The sequence below is a fragment of the Amblyomma americanum genome, chromosome 2 (genome assembly GCF_052857255.1).
Source record: "Amblyomma americanum isolate KBUSLIRL-KWMA chromosome 2, ASM5285725v1, whole genome shotgun sequence".
Lineage (NCBI taxonomy): Eukaryota > Metazoa > Arthropoda > Arachnida > Ixodida > Ixodidae > Amblyomma > Amblyomma americanum.
In genome coordinates, this window is record NC_135498.1 from 203,797,184 (window position 1) to 203,819,952 (window position 22,769).

The 22,769-nt window shown below is 47.6% G+C and overlaps 1 protein-coding gene across 1 annotated transcript in view; it reads right to left on the reverse strand.

The window, feature by feature from the left end:
* The window catches only part of LOC144119413 (uncharacterized), a 599,791-nt gene that overhangs the window by 153,424 nt on the left and 423,598 nt on the right, over positions 1–22,769 (reverse strand). The window contains exon 12 of the mRNA XM_077652039.1: positions 19,865–20,023. Coding sequence (XP_077508165.1) covers positions 19,865–20,023 — 159 coding nt within the window. The remainder of the gene's footprint in view (positions 1–19,864; positions 20,024–22,769) is intronic.

Sequence of the window (22,769 nt, forward strand, 5' to 3'; positions counted from 1 at the left end):
CGTTGTTAACTAGCCGCCTTAATATACCGATAACGCTGATGTCATTGTGTGTACAGAATCCTGGCTTGTCGACATTGTAGCCGATAGTGAAGAGTTTCCTAGTTCCTTTCATATATATCGGAAAGGTAGAACAATGCGTGAACTTAAAGTTAGCAAAAACAATTGAGTCTGGTGTCGTGTTACTCAGAACGATAGTTCTAGCTTTCTGGTTGGTGAACTTAACCGCCCCCACCCCTGCCTTGGAATCAGGCGTCATGCATGAACTGCGGAAAATTGCATGTGGTTTATTTCCAGAATTCATGCTTCTTGGAGGTGATTTTATTTTGCTCGATGTAAAATGGTGTAATGGAACCCTGCGTTCCGATCTATGGTGCAGGTGCATACCTTTAGCTTAGAAACCTGTGCGATACGCTTCGTTACGTGCAATTCGTATCTCAACCTACCTGGTGTTTTGCAACATTCTTGATGTACAATCTGATGTACGTGTTATTCTGGGCATTTCTGATTATGATGTAATTGCCGCACAAGCGACCATAGGTATAAAAAAAATGCGTCCAGGAAGTTTTACATTGCCGATAGAGCAGACTTTACGGCAAAATCAAATACACTACGAGATAATTTATTGTCTCTTCAATACATGGCAGAAAAAGCAAGCGTTATGGACACACGGAGTCAGCTTAAAGAGAGAATTAAAAGCCTCACTAATGCGTACATTCTCAGCATCGAAAGTAGAAAAGTTGAAAAAAGGAAGAAGCCTTTGATGAATGAGCTTCTTATGAGGCTAATTCGTAGACGACAGATTACTTATTCACAATACTGCAGAACTAGATCACAGCAAGTTTTTCATAAAATAAAGAACCTAATGGTACTTTCTAAAGAAAAGAGAGAAGCTTGGAAGAAATACTTCTAACGGTTGGCATTTGACTTGCGATGCAATAATAGAAAATATTTCTATAAATTAATGAGGCGCTGCAGTAATGAAAAGCTCAGTCCTACACACATGGTTATGCTGGCTACATCGTAATGATGATGATAATCATCATCATTAGCCTGATTACGCCCACTGCATGGCAAAGGCCTCTCCTTGTCCTTTCCCAGCTGTGCCCAACGTATTCCAGCAAACTTCTGAAACTCATCTGCCCCCATAACTTTCTGCCGCCCCTGCAACGCTTGCCTTCTCTTGGAATCCACTCCGTTAGCCGTGAAAAAGCTACGTTATTAAACAACTTCTTCAAATCCGTTTTTTTTTCTCGGAGTTCCCGGGTTCGAACCCGACCGCGGCGGCTGCGTTTTTATGGAGGAAAAACGCTAAGGCGCCCGTGTGCTGTGCGATGTCAGTGCAGGTTAAAGATCCCCAGGTGGTCGAAATTATTCCGGAGCCCTCCACTACGGCACCTCTCTCTTCCTTTCTTTCACTCCCTCCTTTACCCTTCCCTTACGGCGCGGTTCAGGTATCCAACGATATATGAGACAGATACTGCGCCATTTCCTTTCCCCCAAAAAGCCAATTATTATTAAATCCGTTTTCCCCTCCCCGAAATGAGTTCAGACCCAAATACGTAAAAATGATTACCCACCCATGCCTCCACTTTTTCTTGCACATGAAGAAATACTTCAGCTCCACAATAACATAGAAGAGTCCCAGGCTACAGGTGTAGATAGTGTTCTGCCAAAGGTACTAAAGCATAGCTCTACAGCAGTGTCTCAATGTATTTAAATAATTTATAGCAAATCTCGTGGACAGGGATAGCTTCCGGATTAATGGAAAGTACCCAATGTAGTACCAGTGTTTAAAAGGGAAGAAAATCTGACGTGCCTAACTACCGGCCTATTTCCCTCACACCGACATGTTGTAAAATGCTTTAACACTTATTATAGAGGGCATTAATGCAGTATCTCTCTTCCATTGAATTTCTAAACCCTCGCAAACATGAATTTAGAGGAGGATTTTCATGCAATACTCAATTAATAAAATTTGACCAAGATATAGCTTCAAAAATTGATGGGAACGCACAGGTGTATTTTTACAATTTGAGAAGGCTTTCGATAGGATCTCGCACTCTGTCCTAAAACAGAAACTAGCAAATGCCCCGCCACGGTGGCTCAGTGGTTAGGGCGCTCGACTACTGATCCGGAGTTCCCGGGTTCGAACCCGACAACGGCGGCTGCGTTTTTATGGAGGAAAAAAGCTAAGGCGCCCGTGTGCTGTGCGATGTCAGTGCATGTTAAAGATCCCCAGGTGGTCGAAATTATTCCGGAGCCCTCCACTACGGCACCTCTTTCTTCTTTCACTCCCTCCTTTATCCATTTCCTTACGGCGCGGTTCAAGTGTCCAATGATATATGAGACAGATACTGCGCCATTTCCTTTCCCCCAAAAACCAATTATTATTAATAAATCTTAACATTGATGACACTATTACCGCATGGATTGTAGATTATTTAACTTCAGGCAAACAGAACGCGGTATTAAATGGCACTAACTTGAGTTTAGTCTCTGTTATATCTGGCGTCCCCCAGGGGTCTGTTCTGGGTCCACTGCTTTTTCTTGTTTTTGTTAATGATATCTCAAATAGAATAATCTCTAAAATGTGACTGTATTCCGATGATTGTGCTTTGTATTCTGTGGTGACAAGTGAGACGGGTTCCACACAGCTCTAGGACGATGTCTTCCGTATAGAGCAGGGTGTCGGGAAAATTCTGTTTTTTGACAACAAGAAGGGTGTTCGAGTTAGCTTCACAAAGAAACGCAACAAACGTTCTAATAGATATGTGTTGGATAATCAAATAACAAAAATTGAAGCGACTAAGCGAGTTACACATATCTTTGTGTAACGTTTTCTGAAGATGGAACGTGCGCTCCGCATATACATAATATGGCCAGTAAGGAGGGGAAACCTTTCAAAACAAAGAGACGCCGACCAGTAAAACGAAAAAATTGTATTGACGTTTCGGCGCCCAGAACGGGGGCCTTGTTCACAATGGAAACACACCAAGAGGGTTCGTCTTTTTTAAAAGCTATAGTAATCGCCGTAAAGATCGCGCGTAAATCGGGTTAAGATTGCCCTCGTTACGATTAAGCGTGTGAGCCGTTGTCTGTATCACCAGGGACTCGAGATGAAGCCGTGATGTTGTCAGTTTCTCTTTTTCGATGATTCTTGCTTTTTCCCAATCTATTCTGTGATTTGCCGTCACCGCGTGCTCTGCCAAGGCGTTATTGCGGGTATCTTCTTTCTGCACATCACGAGCATGTTGCTGTAGGCGCTTCTTGTAACTTCCGGTTTCGCCGATGTAAACACCGTTGCAATCTGCACAAGGGATGGCGTAGACAACTCCTGGGAACTTCTCTTTTGGCAACTGATCTTTGACGTTCATCAGTTGTTGTCGCATTTTCTTGACAGGGACATGGGCAACTTGCACGTCATACTCTCGTAATACACGGGCGAGGCACTCACTTGTTTTCGGCACATAAGGAATAGCCGCACGTTTTTTGGGCGGAAGAGGGGCGTCCGGATGACGAGGCCGTGACAGCCGTCGTTCTGTGGACCTGATGAAATGGCTTGGGTAACCACAGCTAGTGAGATCTTTTCGTACCCTTGACGCGTCCGCAGCGGCGTCAGTGGTGTTTGTGCATATCTTCTTGGCCCGCTGCATTAAACTGCTCACAACGGCTCTTTTTTGGGCGGCAGGATGGACGGAACTGAAATGTAGGTAGCGGCCTGTATGTGTAGCCTTTCTATACACGCTAAACGACAACTTCTGCTCGTCGTCGTCTAGAACACCAATCTCCTAATGAGTTCACCAGCATTCAGTTGCACGCAAATCAGAAGATGGAACGTCAACGCCAGAAAGGTGAGCGTGCTCATGACAATAAGTTAGGCAGGCTCCTATCCGAGCACCAGAGAGGGCAGACGATGATTTCAAAACCCGCTGTGCATAACCTTTCATCGTATAAGCCCAACCGAGCTGAAGAGGCTGTTCTGAATTTGGGGTTGAATTTCAGCCTAGGAGCTGCACCGAATAGGAAGAAGTTGGTATGCGCTGTGGAAAATGCGATCAGCCAAGTTGAGAACACTCGCCGCGAAGAGGCCCGCACACGGGTGGTGGGCGTTCTCAACGCCATTCATCGCGGGCCTTCCCGTTCTGCTTTGTCTCGCGAGGAACAATCCGCTATGAAGAGCCTCCGTGACAACAAAGATATTGTAATTTTGCCAGCAGACAAAGGCAACGCGACAGTCCTTTTGGACAAGTCTGACTATGACCGCAAGATACTGTCTCTCCTGGAAGACGGTGACACGTACGTCCGCCTCAAGAAGGACCCTACACTCAAGTTGGAGAGCGAACTACAGAAGCTTCTCGCCGACGTATTTCAGTTCGTCCCGCCGAGCCAAAAACCGCTCTACTACAAGTTACTATGCCACAATGGTTCCGCGCCAGCGTTTTATGGCTTGCCAAAGATACATAAACCAGGAGTTCCAATGCGACCTATCGTGGATTTTACCCGCTCCCCTCTGCACAGCCTCTCCAAATTCTTGCACCGTGTTCTTTCCCCGCTTGTTGGCCATGGGACTTGCCACGTTCGCAACTCATACGACTTTGTTGAGAAGACCCGCAACACCCTGATCGAAGACAGTGAATTGATGGTGTCTTTCGACGTGAAGTCCCTGTTCACGAGTGTACCGACTGACCTTGCTGTCGACGTATGCACCGCTGCGCTCGATAGCGATGCCTCTCTACCGGAAAGATCGCCAATAGAAGCACGAGACCTGCGCCGGATGCTTGCTTTCTGCCTGAGCAATACCTACTTTGTTTTTAGGGGAAACTACTACAAGCAAGTCCATGGGACCCCCATGGGTGCTTCTGTTTCGGTGACGGCCGCTAACCTCACCATGGAGTCATTGGAGCGACGCGCGTTAACCTCCTTTCACCCTGCCCCCAAGGTCTTCTTCCGTTACATCGACGACTGCTTTTGCATTCTGCACAAGGACGCGGTGAGCCAGTTTCTGACACACCTGAACAGCCAGGAAGACGCCATTCAGTTTACGTTGGAAGAAGAGGTGGACGGCAGTCTGCCTTTTCTGGACGTCCTCGTCTCAAGGAAAGGCCAGAAGTTGTCGTTTAGCGTGTATAGAAAGGCTACACATACAGGCCGCTACCTACATTTCAGTTCCGTCCATCCTGCCGCCCAAAAAAGAGCCGTTGTGAGCAGTTTAATGCAGCGGGCCAAGAAGATATGCACAAACACCACTGACGCCGCTGCGGACGCGTCAAGGGTACGAAAAGATCTCACTAGCTGTGGTTACCCAAGCCATTTCATCAGGCCCACAGAACGACGGCTGTCACGGCCTCGTCATCCGGACGCCCCTCTTCCGCCCAAAAAACGTGCGGCTATTCCTTATGTGCCGAAAACAAGTGAGTGCCTCGCCCGTGTATTACGAGAGTATGACGTGCAAGTTGCCCATGTCCCTGTCAAGAAAATGCGACAACAACTGATGAACGTCAAAGATCAGTTGCCAAAAGAGAAGTTCCCAGGAGTTGTCTACGCCATCCCTTGTGCAGATTGCAACGGTGTTTACATCGGCGAAACCGGAAGTTACAAGAAGCGCCTACAGCAACATGCTCGTGATGTGCAGAAAGAAGATACCCGCAATAACGCCTTGGCAGAGCACGCGGTGACGGCAAATCACAGAATAGATTGGGAAAAAGCAAGAATCATCGAAAAAGAGAAACTGACAACATCACGGCTTCATCTCGAGTCCCTGGTGATACAGACAACGGCTCACACGCTTAATCGTAACGAGGGCAATCTTAACCCGATTTACGCGCGATCTTTACGGCGATTACTATAGCTTTTAAAAAAGACGAACCCTCTTGGTGTGTTTCCATTGTGAACAAGGCCCCCGTTCTGGGCGCCGAAACGTCAATACAATTTTTTCGTTTTACTGGTCGGCGTCTCTTTGTTTTGAAATGTATCCCCCCGGCCAGACGGGATTCCGTCACACTCTCGACTTCATCAAGGAGGGGAAACCTCTAAGTTTTTTGCCACGGAGTTGAAAGAACATTTCTAGGGAAGTAAAGAAGGTTTTGTATCAGGCTTATATGCGGCCGATATTAAGGCGAGAGCCTTTAATGGCTCATACTTGCGACCATGACCTTGTCGGGTTTCAGGTCATGTCACACTGATGACTAAATTAGCTGGAAAAGAAGAAAAACCCTTGTGTATGGGGGAATTTGGACCACCATCTTTCCGTTCCGCTGCCGAGCGTGCTGACGACTGCGCTAATTACTGCGAACGCATACGTGGTTATTGTCTGGCGCAAGGATGGCGCTGCGGGCTGGGCACTATTTTTTAATTCTTTTTATGGCCCACACTACTTTTATGTTTGGCGTAAGGAGCCCGTTTTACTTAGTGGCACCGGCAGGGACACTAGTTTTCGTTCTTTTTATCGTAACACAATAATTTTTGTCTGGCGGTAGGGCGGGCTGGACAACGTTATTTTTCTTTTTTTCTCTACCCACATTACCATATGTCTGGCGTAAGGCAGCCCGTTATACTTAGTGGCACGGGCAGGGGCACTTTATTTATTTTTCGTTCTTTCCCCCAGTTAGTTGTTTGCGCTTTTTTTTTCAAATATGAAAAATGCTAAATAACTATTTCAGTCAATACTTAAACTTAAAGCCATGGACAGGGACACTTTCTCATTGTTTTCATAGTTCCACAATAATTTTTCTCTAGCGTAAAGAGGCTAGAGAGTGTTTGCGGAAAGGCGTCGAATCAGACGGATGCCTTCCAAACACCCTCCATTGTCTCTAACATTTCAGATTCACAAACAATTTTGTACTTATTCAACAACTTAACCACACATCAGCGAGCAGGAACACCACGCTAAAGGCTTTCGCCTCAATGCACTTTAGGTCAACAAAGTGCTCCCCTGAATTTTTAGAGCATGCCTGCCTTGTGTGGGATCCGTACCACCATGTGCATGTTGACGAAATTGAGCGTATCCAATCTGTTGCTGCTTGGTTTGTTACGGGGAAGTTTAATCATTTTCTCAGCGCTAAACGTGAACTCTGCTGGTACCCTTTAAACGAACGCCACAAAAATCTGAGACTTAAATAGTTCATTAGCATTTTTCCTATTTAAAAAAAAAGCGCAAGAAAGTGACGGCGAAAACATATGGAGAAACGACGAGAAAGGAGGTGAACTAATAAATGTGGTTTATGCCTGAAAAAAACAAAAAGAAATGCATACGGGACCAGATAAATACACTACTCTCGAAGAGCCGAGTCACACGATAAAAAATGCCAAGTAACAAGTGTCACACGCCAAGAAAAAAGCCAACGAATAAAGGATCTGAATCATTGCAAGGCAAACCTCAAAACAAAGAATCACACTCACTATAAGCCAAGGCGATGGAAGCTAGGCTAATACAGTGCTCCGGCAATTTCTTATATAGAAAGCTGCCATAATCTCACGGGTCACCTGATCGCCATTCCTAAACAAGAATTTCCTTTTAGAAAACATTGGCGAGCATGTGTGCTTTTTCTTGCTCTTGTCGCCCCCTTCCTTCTCCTTGCGTGACGGGAAGCACTCAAACCGTTGATGCTGTCTTTTAGGGTATGCTGGTGTTCCCCTAGCCTCACATTAAGGCCTCTCCATTTCTTCTATCTAATCAGCACTGCAGGGCATTACAATCTGATAAACAAAGCCCATTATACATGAACAAACTGGGAAGAGTGCCCAACGGTATCTTCGTCTCTTCTTACTGGTGTCACCTTGCTTTCTGTTTGCCACCTGTGAAGAAATATTCATCATCTTCACGGGATCGGAAAACACCACATGTACGCTATAACGCCCTCCGACCTTCTTAAGCCCATCTGCCATTTTGTGCAAATGTGGTACGGCCCCAAACGTCTTAGTCTGTCGGTCCTTTTTCCTAGCTTCCGCGCCCATCTTAACCCACCTTACCAACTTGTCACACGTGGTCAGTATGACGTGTTTCAGATACCTGCTGGCTTCGAGCCTTTTCACCTTGAGCTTGGACACTCTGCTGCAAGGCGTGGGAGCACAATTTACTTACAGGTGCCTTGACACAGGAAGTGGTAATGCCATTCTTTATCAGTTTTGAATGCCACGAGACAAAATTTAGTAAGCCTTTAGAGTGCAGAGGACTGTACGTCACGCAAGTGTGGCCCAGCCGGCCAGTCGGGGACAGATCCAGAAATTGCGGCTTTCCATCTTTAGGTGCTTCTGTTGTAAGCATGAAACCAGATCTGCATTCCTCAAAAACCTTGATTATTTTGGGGACGCTGCCATGGAGATCAGAGCCAGCAGAAAATACAAGGTAATTATCAACATATATCGGTAAATGTATTGCACGAGCCCCGCAGACTTTTCCTGTATGTCTCTATCTTCACGCGCATGGCAAATACTGCTCAAAACGGGGGCAACACATGATCTAATGCAAACGCCAGTACGTTGAACAAAGAAGCCACCTTCCCACAGATTACCGTAGAGGCCAAAAAACACTTGTACATATACGCCACACTTGTCGGCATAGTCCACTTCATCGTTGTCCCAAGTGATAAACCATAAAACGCTTTCCATTAGGTCATTATGAGGCATGGAATAATATGTCTTGATCGTCCACACCAAACATGCCACAGTTCCCAGGATTTCTGTACTTCAGAAGACCGACGACCGCGTCTGAGTTATGAACAGTGGAAGGATATGGAACTTCCAATGACGAGAGTTGCTTCTGAAGGTACACCCTGCCAAATCTTTAGCTGGCGTGCGTGACGGCCGCGTTATCCGTGCTCATGGAGGTTATGGCGGAGCAAATTTGGCAGAAGATATCAAATCTAAGCACAGGCTCACTAAGCGCTGGCTTAATATATAACTTTCCGCAAGTTTGCTTTGTCGCAAAGCACAGGAGTTCAGAAAAAGCGGCCGTCGCGCACGCTAGCTCATCAATTGCCAAGTGTGGCGTTCGGACTATCGCTCGAGAAGGAGCCCCTTGCTTGTGTGTCTTGGCTGCAAAAACACTGCTAACACTACACCTACTGCCTTCTTCACCGAACTCGCCAACTTCGTCAGGTTATGCTTTTGCAGTGTCATCAGCTTCTCCTTTCACCCAACTGCACTGAACACAATGCTTTTGAAATCCTGAATGGCAGCTCAGCCTTTTGCCCGATAGTAGCATCAAGCATCACCCCAAAACGCTCCTCCTTGTCTGCGCACACCACGCGCATGTTCATGGACACTACGCTAGGGAAGCGCCAGAATACACTAGAATACCGTGTCAACTATTTTTCTGAGTGCTGCCCGTCACGCAAGAAAAAAAGGGAGCGACAAGAGCAAGAACAAGACACATGTTCGCTTATGCTTTCTAAAACAAAGATCTAAATTAAGCACAGCGATCAGGTGGTCCGCGAGAGTATGGAAGCCTTCTATATTTGAAATTGCCCGGAGCCCTTCATTAGCCAAGCTTCCATCGCCATGTATAATTGCGAGTTTGATTTTTTGAGTTCTGCCTTGCAATGATTCAGAGCCTTTATTCCTTGGTTTTTTGTTGGCGTGTGACAACTGTTACCTAGCATTTTTTATCGTGTGACTCGGCTCCTTGAGCGCAGTGTCTGTATCTAGCCTTGTGATATATTTATTTGCGTTTTTTTCCGAAATGAACCACAGTTGTTAGTTCAGCCTCTTTCTCGTCGTTTCTTCCTGTGTTTTCCCCACCAGTTTTTTGCGCTTTTTTAAATTATGAACTTCAGCCGACCCGCCCAACTTTCGGTCCCACTTAACTTTAGCATGTTTCACAGTCAAACAGGTAACACTGATTCCAAATAGTGACAGCAACTGGATTATGTTTCTTCTGGAAATGACCATGCACTGAAGATTCGTCCATACCAATACCGCACTGATTTGTTTAAACAATCATTTTTCCCCGTTTCATGAACGATTGGAACGCATTTCCAGGAGATGTAGCTAGCCGCAAAACTATAGATTTGTTTGATTATATTCTGTGTCCCCTGTAATGCCGTAGTAGCGCTGCGGGTATTGTATGAATAAATAAATAGGAAGTGAATAAACAACAAGAAAAACAACTTTTTCCATCCACCACACGATCTAAGAATGCGAACACATGGCAAAAGTATTACGAAGCTAAATAATCTTATACCTCCGTATTTCATCTACATTACCCAGTATGCTACACACAAACCACTGTCAATTCTGTAAATAAACGAATTCATACTCGAACGGTACGCTAACACTTTGCGACGATGATAACATTCTAATCGCGGAGCAACACGATGTGGAAATATTAAATGTAATCGTTCGCTCTGTTCTCACTCGCGAACCCTCCTGATTTCCCTTGCTTTGATTTCTAGGTCATGTCTGATATTACTTTTGAGCCTTCATTAAATTTAAAAAATTATAGACCATTTAAAACTAAAGTCATCAGCAGGTATTGACGGCATTAACGCAAAAGTACTCAGAAACACAAAGCATACTGCTAACGTCATAATGTCCCATATTTTTCGTAAGTCCCTTTTGACATACCGCATGACTGGAAAGTGGGCAAAATCATTCCAATGTCAAAAAAGCATCCATTGTCTTCTCGACATAAATACCTACCCATATCCATCACTAGCATTCCTTCAAAGTTAAAGCAGCATTTAATATGCTCGCATATTATATTTCCAGATTCAGATATGCTTTTTCGGCCTGCTCAAAATGGCTTTCCAAAAGGTATATTGTTTGACGCTCAGTTACCATTGTTCATTGACTGAAGCTACAACCTCGACCTTAATATTCCAGTTGACGCCATGTTCCTAGATTTTGACACTCTCATATTTTGCAATGCCCAGTTTTAGTTAATTTTTTCAGCCAGCTCAACATGGCTTTCTAAAAGGTTTGTCATGTGACACTCAATTAGTATTGTTCGTCAACGACTTAAGCTCCAACCCTGACCTTAATATTCCAGCTGACGCCTTGCACCTAGACTTTGAAAGGCCTTCGACAATGTTCCTTATTACCGGCTTTTTATAGAAATTTCACGCCTAAAGCTTAATTTCTTTGTTTTGGAAAAACCGACAGCAGTTTTTTTTGCTAATAATCGTACATCTTTTTTTGCTTCTGTTGTATATGGCATGCCCAAGGCACCGGCCTGGGGCCCCTTCTCTTCATTTTTATATAAATAACTTGCCAGATAACTTTTGTTCTAACGTGCGCGTGTTTGCAGATGACTGCGATGACTTTTTAATAACAAAGAGTAGTGACATTCAACTCCCACAATCTGGCATTGAATGTGTAAGAACCTGCTGTAACAAAAAGCTAATGTCTTTACTAATGTATTTAAAAGCGAAAGAATATCTCTGCTATTCTTCGACGTCACACCTAACTACCTTCTAACTACTTCACCTCCAACTCAAATATCACTGCTGTGAAGGAATATTAATAATTGAGTGTACATTTAACTCACAATCTCAATTGGTCACATCATATAACGCAGATTATTAACGATGCTAATCACGTTCTAGGTTATTTTCGCCCAACCGACCTTCGCCTAGCACCCCCATCAGTAAAGTTATTAGCTTATTAGTCGTGATTCGTCCCAAGCTGTAATACACATGCGCAGCTTGGGACCTGTTTTAAAGCAACCTTTCTAACTTCCTGGAAGCAACAAAAAACCGCGCAGTAAGATTGATCCTTCCGGCTTATTCCTGTCATGTGTCACTGAACTAAAACGTAATGCTCACTTTACAAGCGTAGCAGACCGCCGTACTATTTCACGACTATGCCTTTTCCATAAGCTTTACTATCACCCCATAGTCAAGTCTGCCCTGACCCCGCATCTCAAGCCGCACGAATCACCAGAAGGCCGTTTACCCTCCCCATGCCCGGACATATGCTCATCTGTCATGATTGTTTGTCCGCACTGCAAAGGACGAGTGACTTGCCTAACGCCATCATACTTCATTCAGACCGATCATCATTCAGATCATCCATGAACCAAACCACGTGCCCTGATCGCCACTCCCTCATGTAATACAACTTAAAAGGGGCCTTTGGTGGTAATAAATATATAAATAATTTACGAGAAAAGCCGATGACGTCTGCGTGTGCACAAAGATAGCACAAAAAATCCCACGTACTTAGTGGCCATCATGCGACATAGCAAGCTGAGCACCGACATTCCGGACAATGATAGAAATGTTGTTAGTCTATATAGACTCCCCAGTGGCGAACCTAAATTTGGCGCCAATTATTTTGCGAACATACGTAGCATAATTTTGACGCAACCATTTCTCCTACAGCCTCCCATGTGGTGTTATACGATTTTTCATTGCATACAGCTTGCATGTGCTAGTCAACTTAGAGGCTAACCTTCGACAGAGATTATGACCGACACATGCACCAGACTACGTTGTGACATTCCTTGTGTGCTACGAGGTACATTCCTTGTGTGTGCTACGAGATACATTCCTTGTGTGTGCTACGAGGTATGTACATTCCTTGTGTGTGCTACGAGGTTCCCCGTTCGACGGCGCGGCGTAAACGGAGACCCAGATGACAGGCATCATCAATTACCCAGCCATGCTCGTTGAGAGTGACAACCAGAACGAAGGGGTTTAAGCCCAACCGGACCCAACCGGACCCGCCGCCGCCGCCGCGGGGATACAGGCTTTATCCTCCCCAATTGGCGTGGCGGTTCCAAAGGCGGCTCTCCCGAGCACATTCCAGGACAAGGGAACTGTCAGCGGGCCAGAGCGCGCCTTACCTTGAGGAGCGAGTGTCAGTTGATGGATGGAGAATGGAGGCCGGTGACCCGCGGGAACTGTCAGCGGGCCAGAGCGCGCCTTACCACAGCCGACGCTATGCGCTACCTCGAAGACAACATTCTTTCCCTCGGACTCAACACGTGAGGGGGGCGAGACAATAAGTGCGGTGGTATGTTTGTGCGCCCAAGTGAAAGCCCTAGCCCCCCCTCCTTCCCCTCCGGCGTGGGCGTCCTCACCCTAGGGAGTGTGGAGAAGAGGATATAAAAATCGAGAAGCAGTGCGGAAGAAGGACGCTCAGGACGACATCGTCCGCCAAGAGGGCCTTCAGCGCCGAAGCCCGACGGCGTGCAGCTTCTGCCAGCAACCGCTCGAGCCCAACTCCGGAGCCACTCCATCGCCCCCATGAAGTCGTCGGCACGTAAGCTCGGACGCCCCAGCCTCTGATGTATAATCTTAATCATGTGTAATTATTGAATATACCTGTTTGTTTAAACTGAGCCATACGGTGTCTCTTTGCCTCTCCGTCCCGTGTGGACCTGCGCATTATGGGGGTCATCACACTGGTGTCAGAAGTGGGGTAGGATTTTTTGAGAAAAGGGAAGGTAGTAGTCTCATTCTCTGAGGAAGAGGTTAATGCGGGCGGCTCAAAAGTTCCGTTTTTGAACAGGAGAGGGGCTGAGATTCGCATTACCGATATTGACACCCGTCAAACAGTGGGATCATTGGAGAAGGTATATTCGCGGGTTGCCGTCCGGCTGGTCGAGGAGGCGGTCGTCCTTCCTTGGTCGGAGCACATTTTGTACGCGTTTGTGCCTTCAGATGTAGAGAGCGGCGCCGTGGGAGTGCTCGAGCCGGTCGACTCTCTCAGCAATGGCCTGAAGGCAGCCGCGTGCCTCGTGACAGTTAATGACGCCCACAGAGTGCCCCTACGGGTGGTTAACTGTAGCCAGCAGCCACTGAGCCTTCCCAAGAACAAAACATTGGCTTTCTTCACCTCTGCGATAGAGCAACGTGAGCCCACCAATACGGTACTCGCAACTGTAGAGCATGCTAGTCCTTCGGCTGCTCCAAAGGTGTCGTTCGATCTTTCTCACGTAAAATCCAGGGAGAGGGAGGCTCTGGCTGGTTTGCTGAACGACTACTCGGAGGTATTCGCCGCGTCCAACCTGGATTTGGGCTGCTGTGGCGTTATAAAGCACAGGATAGAAACCGGCACTTCATCGCCCGTTTACCAGCGTGCGTACAGGATTCCTTACTCCCAACGTGAGGAGATGGAGCGGCAGGTGCAGGACCTGATTGATCGCGGCATTGTCGAACACTCAAAGTCACCCTGGGGAGCACCAGCACTATTGGTGGAAAAGCCAGATGGCTCGTATCGATTGGTAGTGGACTACCGCAAAATAAATGCCGTAACTCGCATCGATCCATACCCCATCCCCAATATACAGGAGACGCTTTCTCAGCTGGGCTCTGCCAGGTACTTCACGGTAGTGGACATGGCGGCGGGATTCTGGCAGATAGCAATGGATCCGGCAGATGCCGAGAAAACGGCATTCAACACGCCCTCAGGGCACTATGAATGGAAAAGAATGCCGATGGGTCTGGCCAACAGCCCTGCTGTCTGGCAGAGAACCGCTGATGTTATCCTGGCAGGTCTTCTGGGGAGGCTGTGCTTCGTGTATATGGATGACATTATCATATACAGTGACAGTTTTGAGAACCATTTGCGCGATATTGAGCAGGTTTTGGTGCGACTAAGAGGAGCGGGTCTCAAGCTGAAGCCCTCTAAGTGCCAATTCCTCAAAAACGAGGTGAAATACCTCGGGCACGTTGTTTCAGCTGACGGCGTGCGACCGGACCCTGAGAAACTAAGGTGTGTCTCGGATTTTCCATCCCCGACTAGCGTCCGCCAGGTCCGGCAGTTTCTCCGCCTGATCGGTTACTACCGAAGGCACATAGAGGAGTTCGCCAAGCTCGCTAAGCCGCTCACCGCCTTAACAGCCAAAAATGTCGCCTTTCGCTGGGACGAAAACGCGGAGAATGCTTTTGGGGCCCTGAAAAGGAAGCTAATGAGTGCACCGCTGTTGCGCCACCCGGATTTTAATTTGCCCTTCGTTATGGCCACAGATGCGTCAAAGTTCGCAGTTGGTGCCGTGCTATCTCAGATTATCGAGGGCAAAGAACATCCCGTTGCTTTTGCTAGCCGACAGCTGAGCCCCACAGAGCAAAAGTACGGAGCTACGGAAAAGGAGTGCCTCGCCGTTGTCTGGGCAGTAAAGCACTTCAGATGCAACCTTTACGGCCGCAAATTCAAGCTAGTCACAGACTGCCATCCTCTTAAATGGGTGATGAGTGTCAGGGACCCTAGCTCGCGACTCGCTAGATGGAATCTACACCTGCAGGAATACTGCTTTGAAGTTGAGCACAAGTCAGGAAAGACACATCTGAATGCTGATGCACTCAGCCGCACAGCTGACGTGGCAGCTATAGATGAGTTTGTCCCCGTAGTCGACCCCGCCGAATTACGCACAGAGCAGTGCAAAGATCCTGACCTGAAGCGAATAATCGAAAGCTTAGAGGGCGCACCGTCTCACCCCGAACAGCTAGGTTATTTCATTGACAAAGACGGCACCCTGTGTCGGCGCACGAGGCCAACCAGGAAAGGGAGACCAGAGAAAACCGCTTGGGAGAGAGTCGTCATACATCGGTCGTGAACAGAAAGGGTTCTTCGCGCGTTTCACGATGCGCCATGCGCCGGTCATTTTGGCGTAGCGAAGACACGCAGGCGTGTGGAGCGTTTGTACTTTTGGAGTGGCATGCGACAGGATGTTAGAGACTACTGTGCGAAGTGTCATTCCTGTCTCGAAAGAAAAACACCCAAGGGACGAAGACCAGCTCCAATTCAGCCGTTCTCTGAGGTTTCGGCTCCCTTCGAGCGGACAGGTATGGACATAATGGGCCCATTGCCCACGACCACTTCCGGAAACAAGTACATTTTAGTATTTGTCGATCACCTTTCAAAATACGCGGAAGCGGTAGCACTCCCAGATCAGAAGGCAGACACGGTTGCAAGAGCATTTGTCGAACAGATCGTGCTCCGACATGGACCCCCGAGGCAACTCTTGACAGATCGGGGAACGAACTTCGTGTCGCAGCTAATGAGGAGAGTTTGCGAGCTGCTTAAGATCGCTAAGAAGCAGACAACACCGTACCATCCGGCTTGCAACGGCGCGGTGGAGCGACTGAACCAAACCGTGGCCGGGTTCCTGTCGCATTTTGTTTCGCGCGACCAGCGGGACTGGGACTTGTGGCTCCCGTATGCAATGTTTGCCTACAATTCCGCAGCACACGAGAGCACGGGCGAATCGCCATTCTTTCTTCTCTACGGCCGAGACCCGGACCAGCCTAGTGAAGTGCCAGAGGGCCCCCGTCGTGTCCCATACGCTTCACTGGACGACTATAAGGTGGAGCTAGAATCGCGCTTGCAAGTGGCGAGGGACATCGCAAAGGAGGCCTTAAAGAAAGCGGCGAAGCGCAGGAAGGAGGTGCACGATCGCAGTTCTAGAGACGCGCCGTTTAATGTGGAAGACAGCGTGTACATTGAAAACTGCCAAAGGCAGATTGGGCTAGCTCGTAAGTTCCAGACGAAGTGGAGAGGACCGTGCGAGGTTGTCGAGAAGCTTTCTCCGGTAAACTTCAGAGTCCGAGACGTGAACCGGCGCTTGATAAGGATACACGCAAATCGCCTCAAGTCGGCACCGGTTCAGTATTCACGAAATGAGGAAAGGGAAAGCGCGGATTTTGATGGGGACAGAAGTGAAGCGGAGCGCGCAGATAGTTCGCAAGAAACGCCCTCTCCTGCATTTGTTCGGCAGGCGCCAGAGGTGACGGCCAGAATGCCACCGGATTTACTTCATGCATTGCTAGAAGAAGAAGCGCGCGAGGTTGCCGCGCAGATAACGCCAGGAGAGGCTCCTGCCACGAGCCCTCGCGAGTCCCAAAGCAGACAAAGGGTCACAGACTTACTTAGTATGACTCATGAAGGCCGATATCCGCTGCGAAATCGGAAAGCTAAGTCGGACTAATGGTGTAAACAGAGCGGAGTTGTAAACTGGTCAGAATTGTGTAATGCCGCAGCTCATAACATTGCTATATGCGTATGTGTTAAGTTATCGGAGTTAGTAGTTAAACCTTTCTGTCATTAAGTAACACCTTCACAGGAGAGCATGCGGAGCGCATGCAGAACCTGCCCTACTTCCTTTCGTTATCTATATTTTTGTCTGTGCCGTGATCGTGCTAGAAGTGGGAGCTCCTTTGTAACTGTGGTAAATTTATTTCGTCCAGTTTGGACTAGAAAGGAGAGGCTTGGGTGCTGAGTTTCATGTTTATCTGTAAAAGAAGATCAGTGCTGCCCCTGGAGACGCCAGTTATGACAGCGGAGGCATTTGGTGTTGTGCAGTGGTGTTGAGTGCAGCGAAAAGTGTTTTGTCGGACGTACTGTGCGAGGCAATTCAGAAAGACAAGGGGAGCTGCAGGGACTCAAATGTTCGGAGAACATTCTTCTGGAGGGTGAGCGAGTGTGACATTTCTTGTGTGCTACGAGGTACATTCCTTGTGTGTGCTACGAGGTTCCCCGTTCGACGGCGCGGCGTAAACGGAGACCCAGATGACAGGCATCATCAATTACCCAGCCATGCTCGTTGAGAGTGACAACCAGAACGAAGGGGTTTAATCCCAACCGGACGCAACCGAACCCGCCGCCGCCGCCGCGGGGATACAGGCTTTATCCTCCCCAATTGGCGTGGCGGTTCCAAAGGCGGCTCTCCCGAGCACATTCCAGGACAAGGGAACTGTCAGCGGGCCAGAGCGCGCCTTACCTTGAGGAGCGAGTGTCAGTTGATGGATGGAGAATGGAGGCCGGTGACCCGCGGGAACTGCCAGCGGGCCAGAGCGCGCCTTACCACAGCCGACGCTATGCGCTACCTCGAAGACAACATTCTTTCCCTCGGACTCAACACGTGAGGGGGGCGAGACAATAAGTGCGGTGGTATGTTTGTGCGCCCAAGTGAAAGCCCTAGCCCCCCCTCCTTCCCCTCCGGCGTGGGCGTCCTCACCCTAGGGAGTGTGGAGAAGAGGATATTAAAATCGAGAAGCAGTACGGAAGAAGGACGCTCAGGACGACATCGTCCGCCAAGAGGGCCTTCAGCGCCGAAGCCCGACGGCGTGCAGCTTCTGCCAGCAACCGCTCGAGCCCAACTCCGGAGCCACTCCATCGCCCCCATGAAGTCGTCGGCACGTAAGCTCGGACGCCCCAGCCTCTGATGTATAATCTTAATCATGTGTAATTATTGAATATACCTGTTTGTTTAAACTGAGCCATACGGTGTCTCTTTGCCTCTCCGTCCCGTGTGGACCTGCGCATTATGGGGGTCATCACAACGTGTTTCCTTAAGGTGCGGTTGATGTGTCCATGCAGATGTGAGAGAGTTACTGCGCAATTCCCTTTGCACAAAAACAAATCTTTGCATCCACAATGCTATCCAGCCATTCGTCGTACAGAGTTCTGAGTACTGTCATATACGTGTGTGCGGGTGTGGATGGTGTGCCTGTGAGTGGGCGCCAGCGCACAGGCGACAGTAACGCTTTCGCATTCTCACACCTAATTAGTCTCGTGCGTATTTGCTTTCCTACTGATGGCTAGTAGCCACTTATCTTTGAAACCTGTGAGCTTTAGAACTATTGGCCTATTTTTGTCCGATAAGAAGAGACCAAGCCTAACAGCAGACACAATATCCGTGGATTCTATGGATAAATTAAAACATTTGCTGAGAAAGGTAGGTACTTTTTTTGGAGTGCTGTCCAACTTTTAGGGCTGTCGTCATCCAGCTAGAGAAAAACACCTTTTTCAGGGCACCATATCTTAGGCGTAGGCTTAAGCCCTTGCAATTGGGCCTGTCAGAAGACGGCCGTGGCGTCGACCGGATGTACCGTTGCAAAGAACGGCAACCGCGTCACATATGACGGCTGTGGAGCAGAGGTGGTCTTAGCGTTCTTTTCAAATTTCTATCAGCTGGACCGGTGAAATAATTCTGGAGCGGTTCCATCCCACGCTTGTGCAGGTCCTTTTAACACCAAACACAGCTATCGGTTTGGATGAAACGAAGAGTTAAAACGCTATTTCTAAAGTTAAGTGAGCTCCTCACACAAAATTACGGATATGTCACTGAATGCTCAAATTTTGTTCCTTTTCATATTAAAAGGACTCGTACTTGTATGCTCCGGCCATACGCTGGAACGCCGCCACGCCCCATGTTCGCTCTTCATCCTATACTGAGGCATAGTGATAGCGGGCGATAGCAATAAAATGCAGTGCACATGTTTTCAAATATCTGTATTATACAGAAGCCGCTGTCTTCACTACGAGTTAAATAAAGTTCCGGCGCAAAGCAACGGAGAACAGAAAAATAGGAGACACCTGCGTTGTTGTCTCTTCTCGCTTGTACCATGAATCATGGTGTCATCAGCAACCGACTATGGCAAATGTGTGTTCTCAGTTCAATTAATTATTTAACTTTTTTGAGTCTGAAAACCTCGAATAGGCACCTGTTGTGACGAAGTACCTTGAAGGAAGCCGCTAAACACCCTCTGGCTTTAGTGAAAGCACAGATCGGGGTGGGGGAACCTGGCTTGGGCGAGTAGACCACGGCTCGTGGTCCCTTTTGTTTTCTGTCTTGAGGGCTCGGAAAGCGCTCGAAGGGCGCCCTTATCTGCCGAAGGCGCACATTGGGATAAGAATGACTGCTCGCAATTTATAGACGCCTGAAAAGGAGCTCACTTCATCGGCATCATTACATGCCCACGTCGTCCCTATTTTTGCCCTAATTTCCGAAACCAGTTCTCGACATTATTCCTTTTCATTATTCCTTGACATTATTCCAACTGCGTCCAAGGGGAGGTTAAGGCAGTCTGTTCTGGCCAGCTCCTCCGCCTGTGTTGTCGCTAAGTGTTGCCTTCACTACCATTTTGCCCCTCCAAAAAAAGATGCTTGATAGCCCTGCCGTTGCAGGGCCAATGCTTACAAACTTTTTGACGGCGTCGTCGTATTTGCCTTGCTTCCAAAATTCAGCAGAGAACGTTTCCTTTGCCTGATGAAGCTGCGCGAGGATCAGATTCATCGCGACGCCTTTCGCTCCAGCCGCCTGCAGTTCGCCGTTTAGTTTATCCAAAGCAGCCTTCATCTGCAACAAAAGACAACCAGAATGAGTTAAACACTGTAGACAGAGCGCGATATGTGAGTGACAATGCAGCCAGGCAGAGTTTGTTACAACTCGTGAATCTTTTGTACTCCGTGTTTAAATTTTTATTTTAAGCATTTCCTTAAGTCGTTTTCAAAAATGTTTAGAACTGCGATTTCTTGTGTTTTTTTACCATAAAACACAACTATCAGGGGCGAAGAACTACGGGCGAACACCGTCAACTCTTAAACACTTGTGCCCTTGGCCCCGGCGACATAGCGGCTCGGGCTACCGCCGATAGCTGGCAATTGAAATTCGTAACGTCAGAACTAGCTCCTCCAGCTCAAGGTACGGCACACACCGCGATACGTTGCTGCTGTGACCATCCTTAACAGCAAGCGGTGTGGTTTACTCCTATAACTGTAAAAATTCCCCAGAACATTGATACAAGCACTGTCCTAACCTATCTAGTTCATCCGAAGTCTATCTCAAACCGTTTAAGAGATGACTATCAGCACAATATGCAACACCGTAATTAAAAATAAATCAATAAAATATGCTCCTTTTCGGAACAAACAGAACACTAGAAAATGGCCACATTTATCAACGAAAGCTACCTCCAAACTCAGACCACCTTGGGATAATTTTATATCCTAACCGTAGCTTCAAGCCACTCCCAAAAAATTACAAGGACCCACATATGCAGTGACTCAAGCAGCACTCAAAACTTGCAGCCAGATAATTCCCAGCCACAACCTAGCATTAATAGCACCTATCATTACAGGGGAAAAGAGGGCACTTATTATTTTCTTAAATTTCCTTTTCTCGATGAGCTTCCGGTCATATATCACAAATGCCGCAAGAGCCGGAAGCAAGATCGAAGATTGTCAGCTATGATTTTCCGTCCGTATTCTCTAAATTCTTCCTCGTCTGCCCACCAGGAGGGAACATACTGTAATGCGGGCTTCTCATGCTTGTATCTCCTAATATTAATTGGCTAGGAAATCCCAGGAAAAAAAAACAACTTATTTACTTCATTATAAAACCACTGTTTCCCAGCCGTTCCAACTGCTTGGGCTCTAACCGTAGACATATTTTTTTCTGGTATGCATATTTCTTTTTATTCCTATTTTTTTTATTTTTCCACTTAGTATTCCATTAAACTTAGTGACATGGGCCGGCACACTTTTTTTCTACTTCTTATTTCTTAGTGCCACCGTAGTATTAGTATTACGTCAGCGTTGAATGCACGCCGTCCGGCAATAAAGTGAAGCGGCAAAACGCGCGAGAGCGTCCTATTGCCTAGATATTTCGAGCTGTTTGGACAGTTTTCGACGCTGCACGTCCGTTGGCTTGAAGTGTGCATGATACGATTAAATACCGTCGCTATACATATTTACCTGCTTAGATGGCTCCTAGTCCTTACGGGAAAAGGGGAAGAAAGGGCGAGAGCTAGAGGTCGTATAAGAAGCCTGACTCCTTGCCCAAAGCCAGGAGTTAGTCCTCTACCGCACGTTGGCAGTTGGTCTCCCGCTCACGCGGTCAGATTCTGGTCATGAAGGCAACTGTAAGAGCGGCAGTATCTTTCGAGCACTGCGCACCCCGAAATGTTCGCAGTGGAAGTCACATGCTGTGCGTGTGACGGAAACTGCAGGTATTCTTGGGTGAGCTTCTTTACTTATTTATATACAAGATAGTGCAGCCTGAGGGCCAAGCAGAGAACAGCAAGAGACAACAATTGACAGTACACGAACACTGGAAGGAATAAAGAGCCTGACATGCACACAAAGAACATGAAGGCAATAAGTTTTCACAGAGAGAGCGCAAAAAACAGCATTGTCTTAAGATAAAAGGCGACAAAACTAGAAAAAGCGCAAGGCGCACACAGAGAAGTGCCAAAAGAAAAACATTTTCGTGCAACACCAGAGTTCAAGGATAACCCAAGGGCAAGCTTTATCGAAAATGTCTGATGGTATCATTGTGGATACGATTTGAGCTGCGGAAAGCTCTTCGCGAATGCCTGGCGGTGCGACGATACCACTGTGCCAATGACCCAACCGTTCTCTGGAGGTGCATGATAAGGTCAACAATGCCTGCAGGAAAGCTAATGAGAAAAAAATAATTAAATTACGGAATGTTTACGCATTGTTGCGTCCATTTCGAAATGCAGCGGAAAGACTCGGGGGCTGCACCAGCACTATTGTTCCGTAAATCAGAATAAAGAACCAGATGAATCTGCAGCGCATCATCACGTGTGCGTGCCATCACGTGTGCGTGTAAAGATGGGTATCTACCTGTAGCCGTTCCTACTCTTCCCAGTCGAATCAGACTAGCAGGGGAATTGAAGCTTTCTCCCTCTCAAAAGCTTCTGCAGAGTTCTCCTCGCCGCTGCATAGTTCCAGACCGATTCAACATAGCTTTACTTTACGGGCTCTGCGAGATGTCTGCCACGACGCAGTACCGCGACAGGTTCGCCTTCGCCGCGGAAGCCTTCGCATCATCCCCACATGTGCTGCTCCTCCACCGCCGGCAATGAGCAGTCTTAGTGGCGTGGTCGTGTGTGGTGAGCGCCGAATAGTGTCATAGCTGTTACTGCAATCGCTCTATGCCGCATAACGGATAGCAGCGCGCGCTGTTATAATCCTAATGCGGCAGGTATCCCCGCATCTTGCGGGCTCATTGTGCAATCTGGCACACTCAAGACATTCTACGGATGCACAGATCTGGCAGCACTGGTATGCGCTAGTCA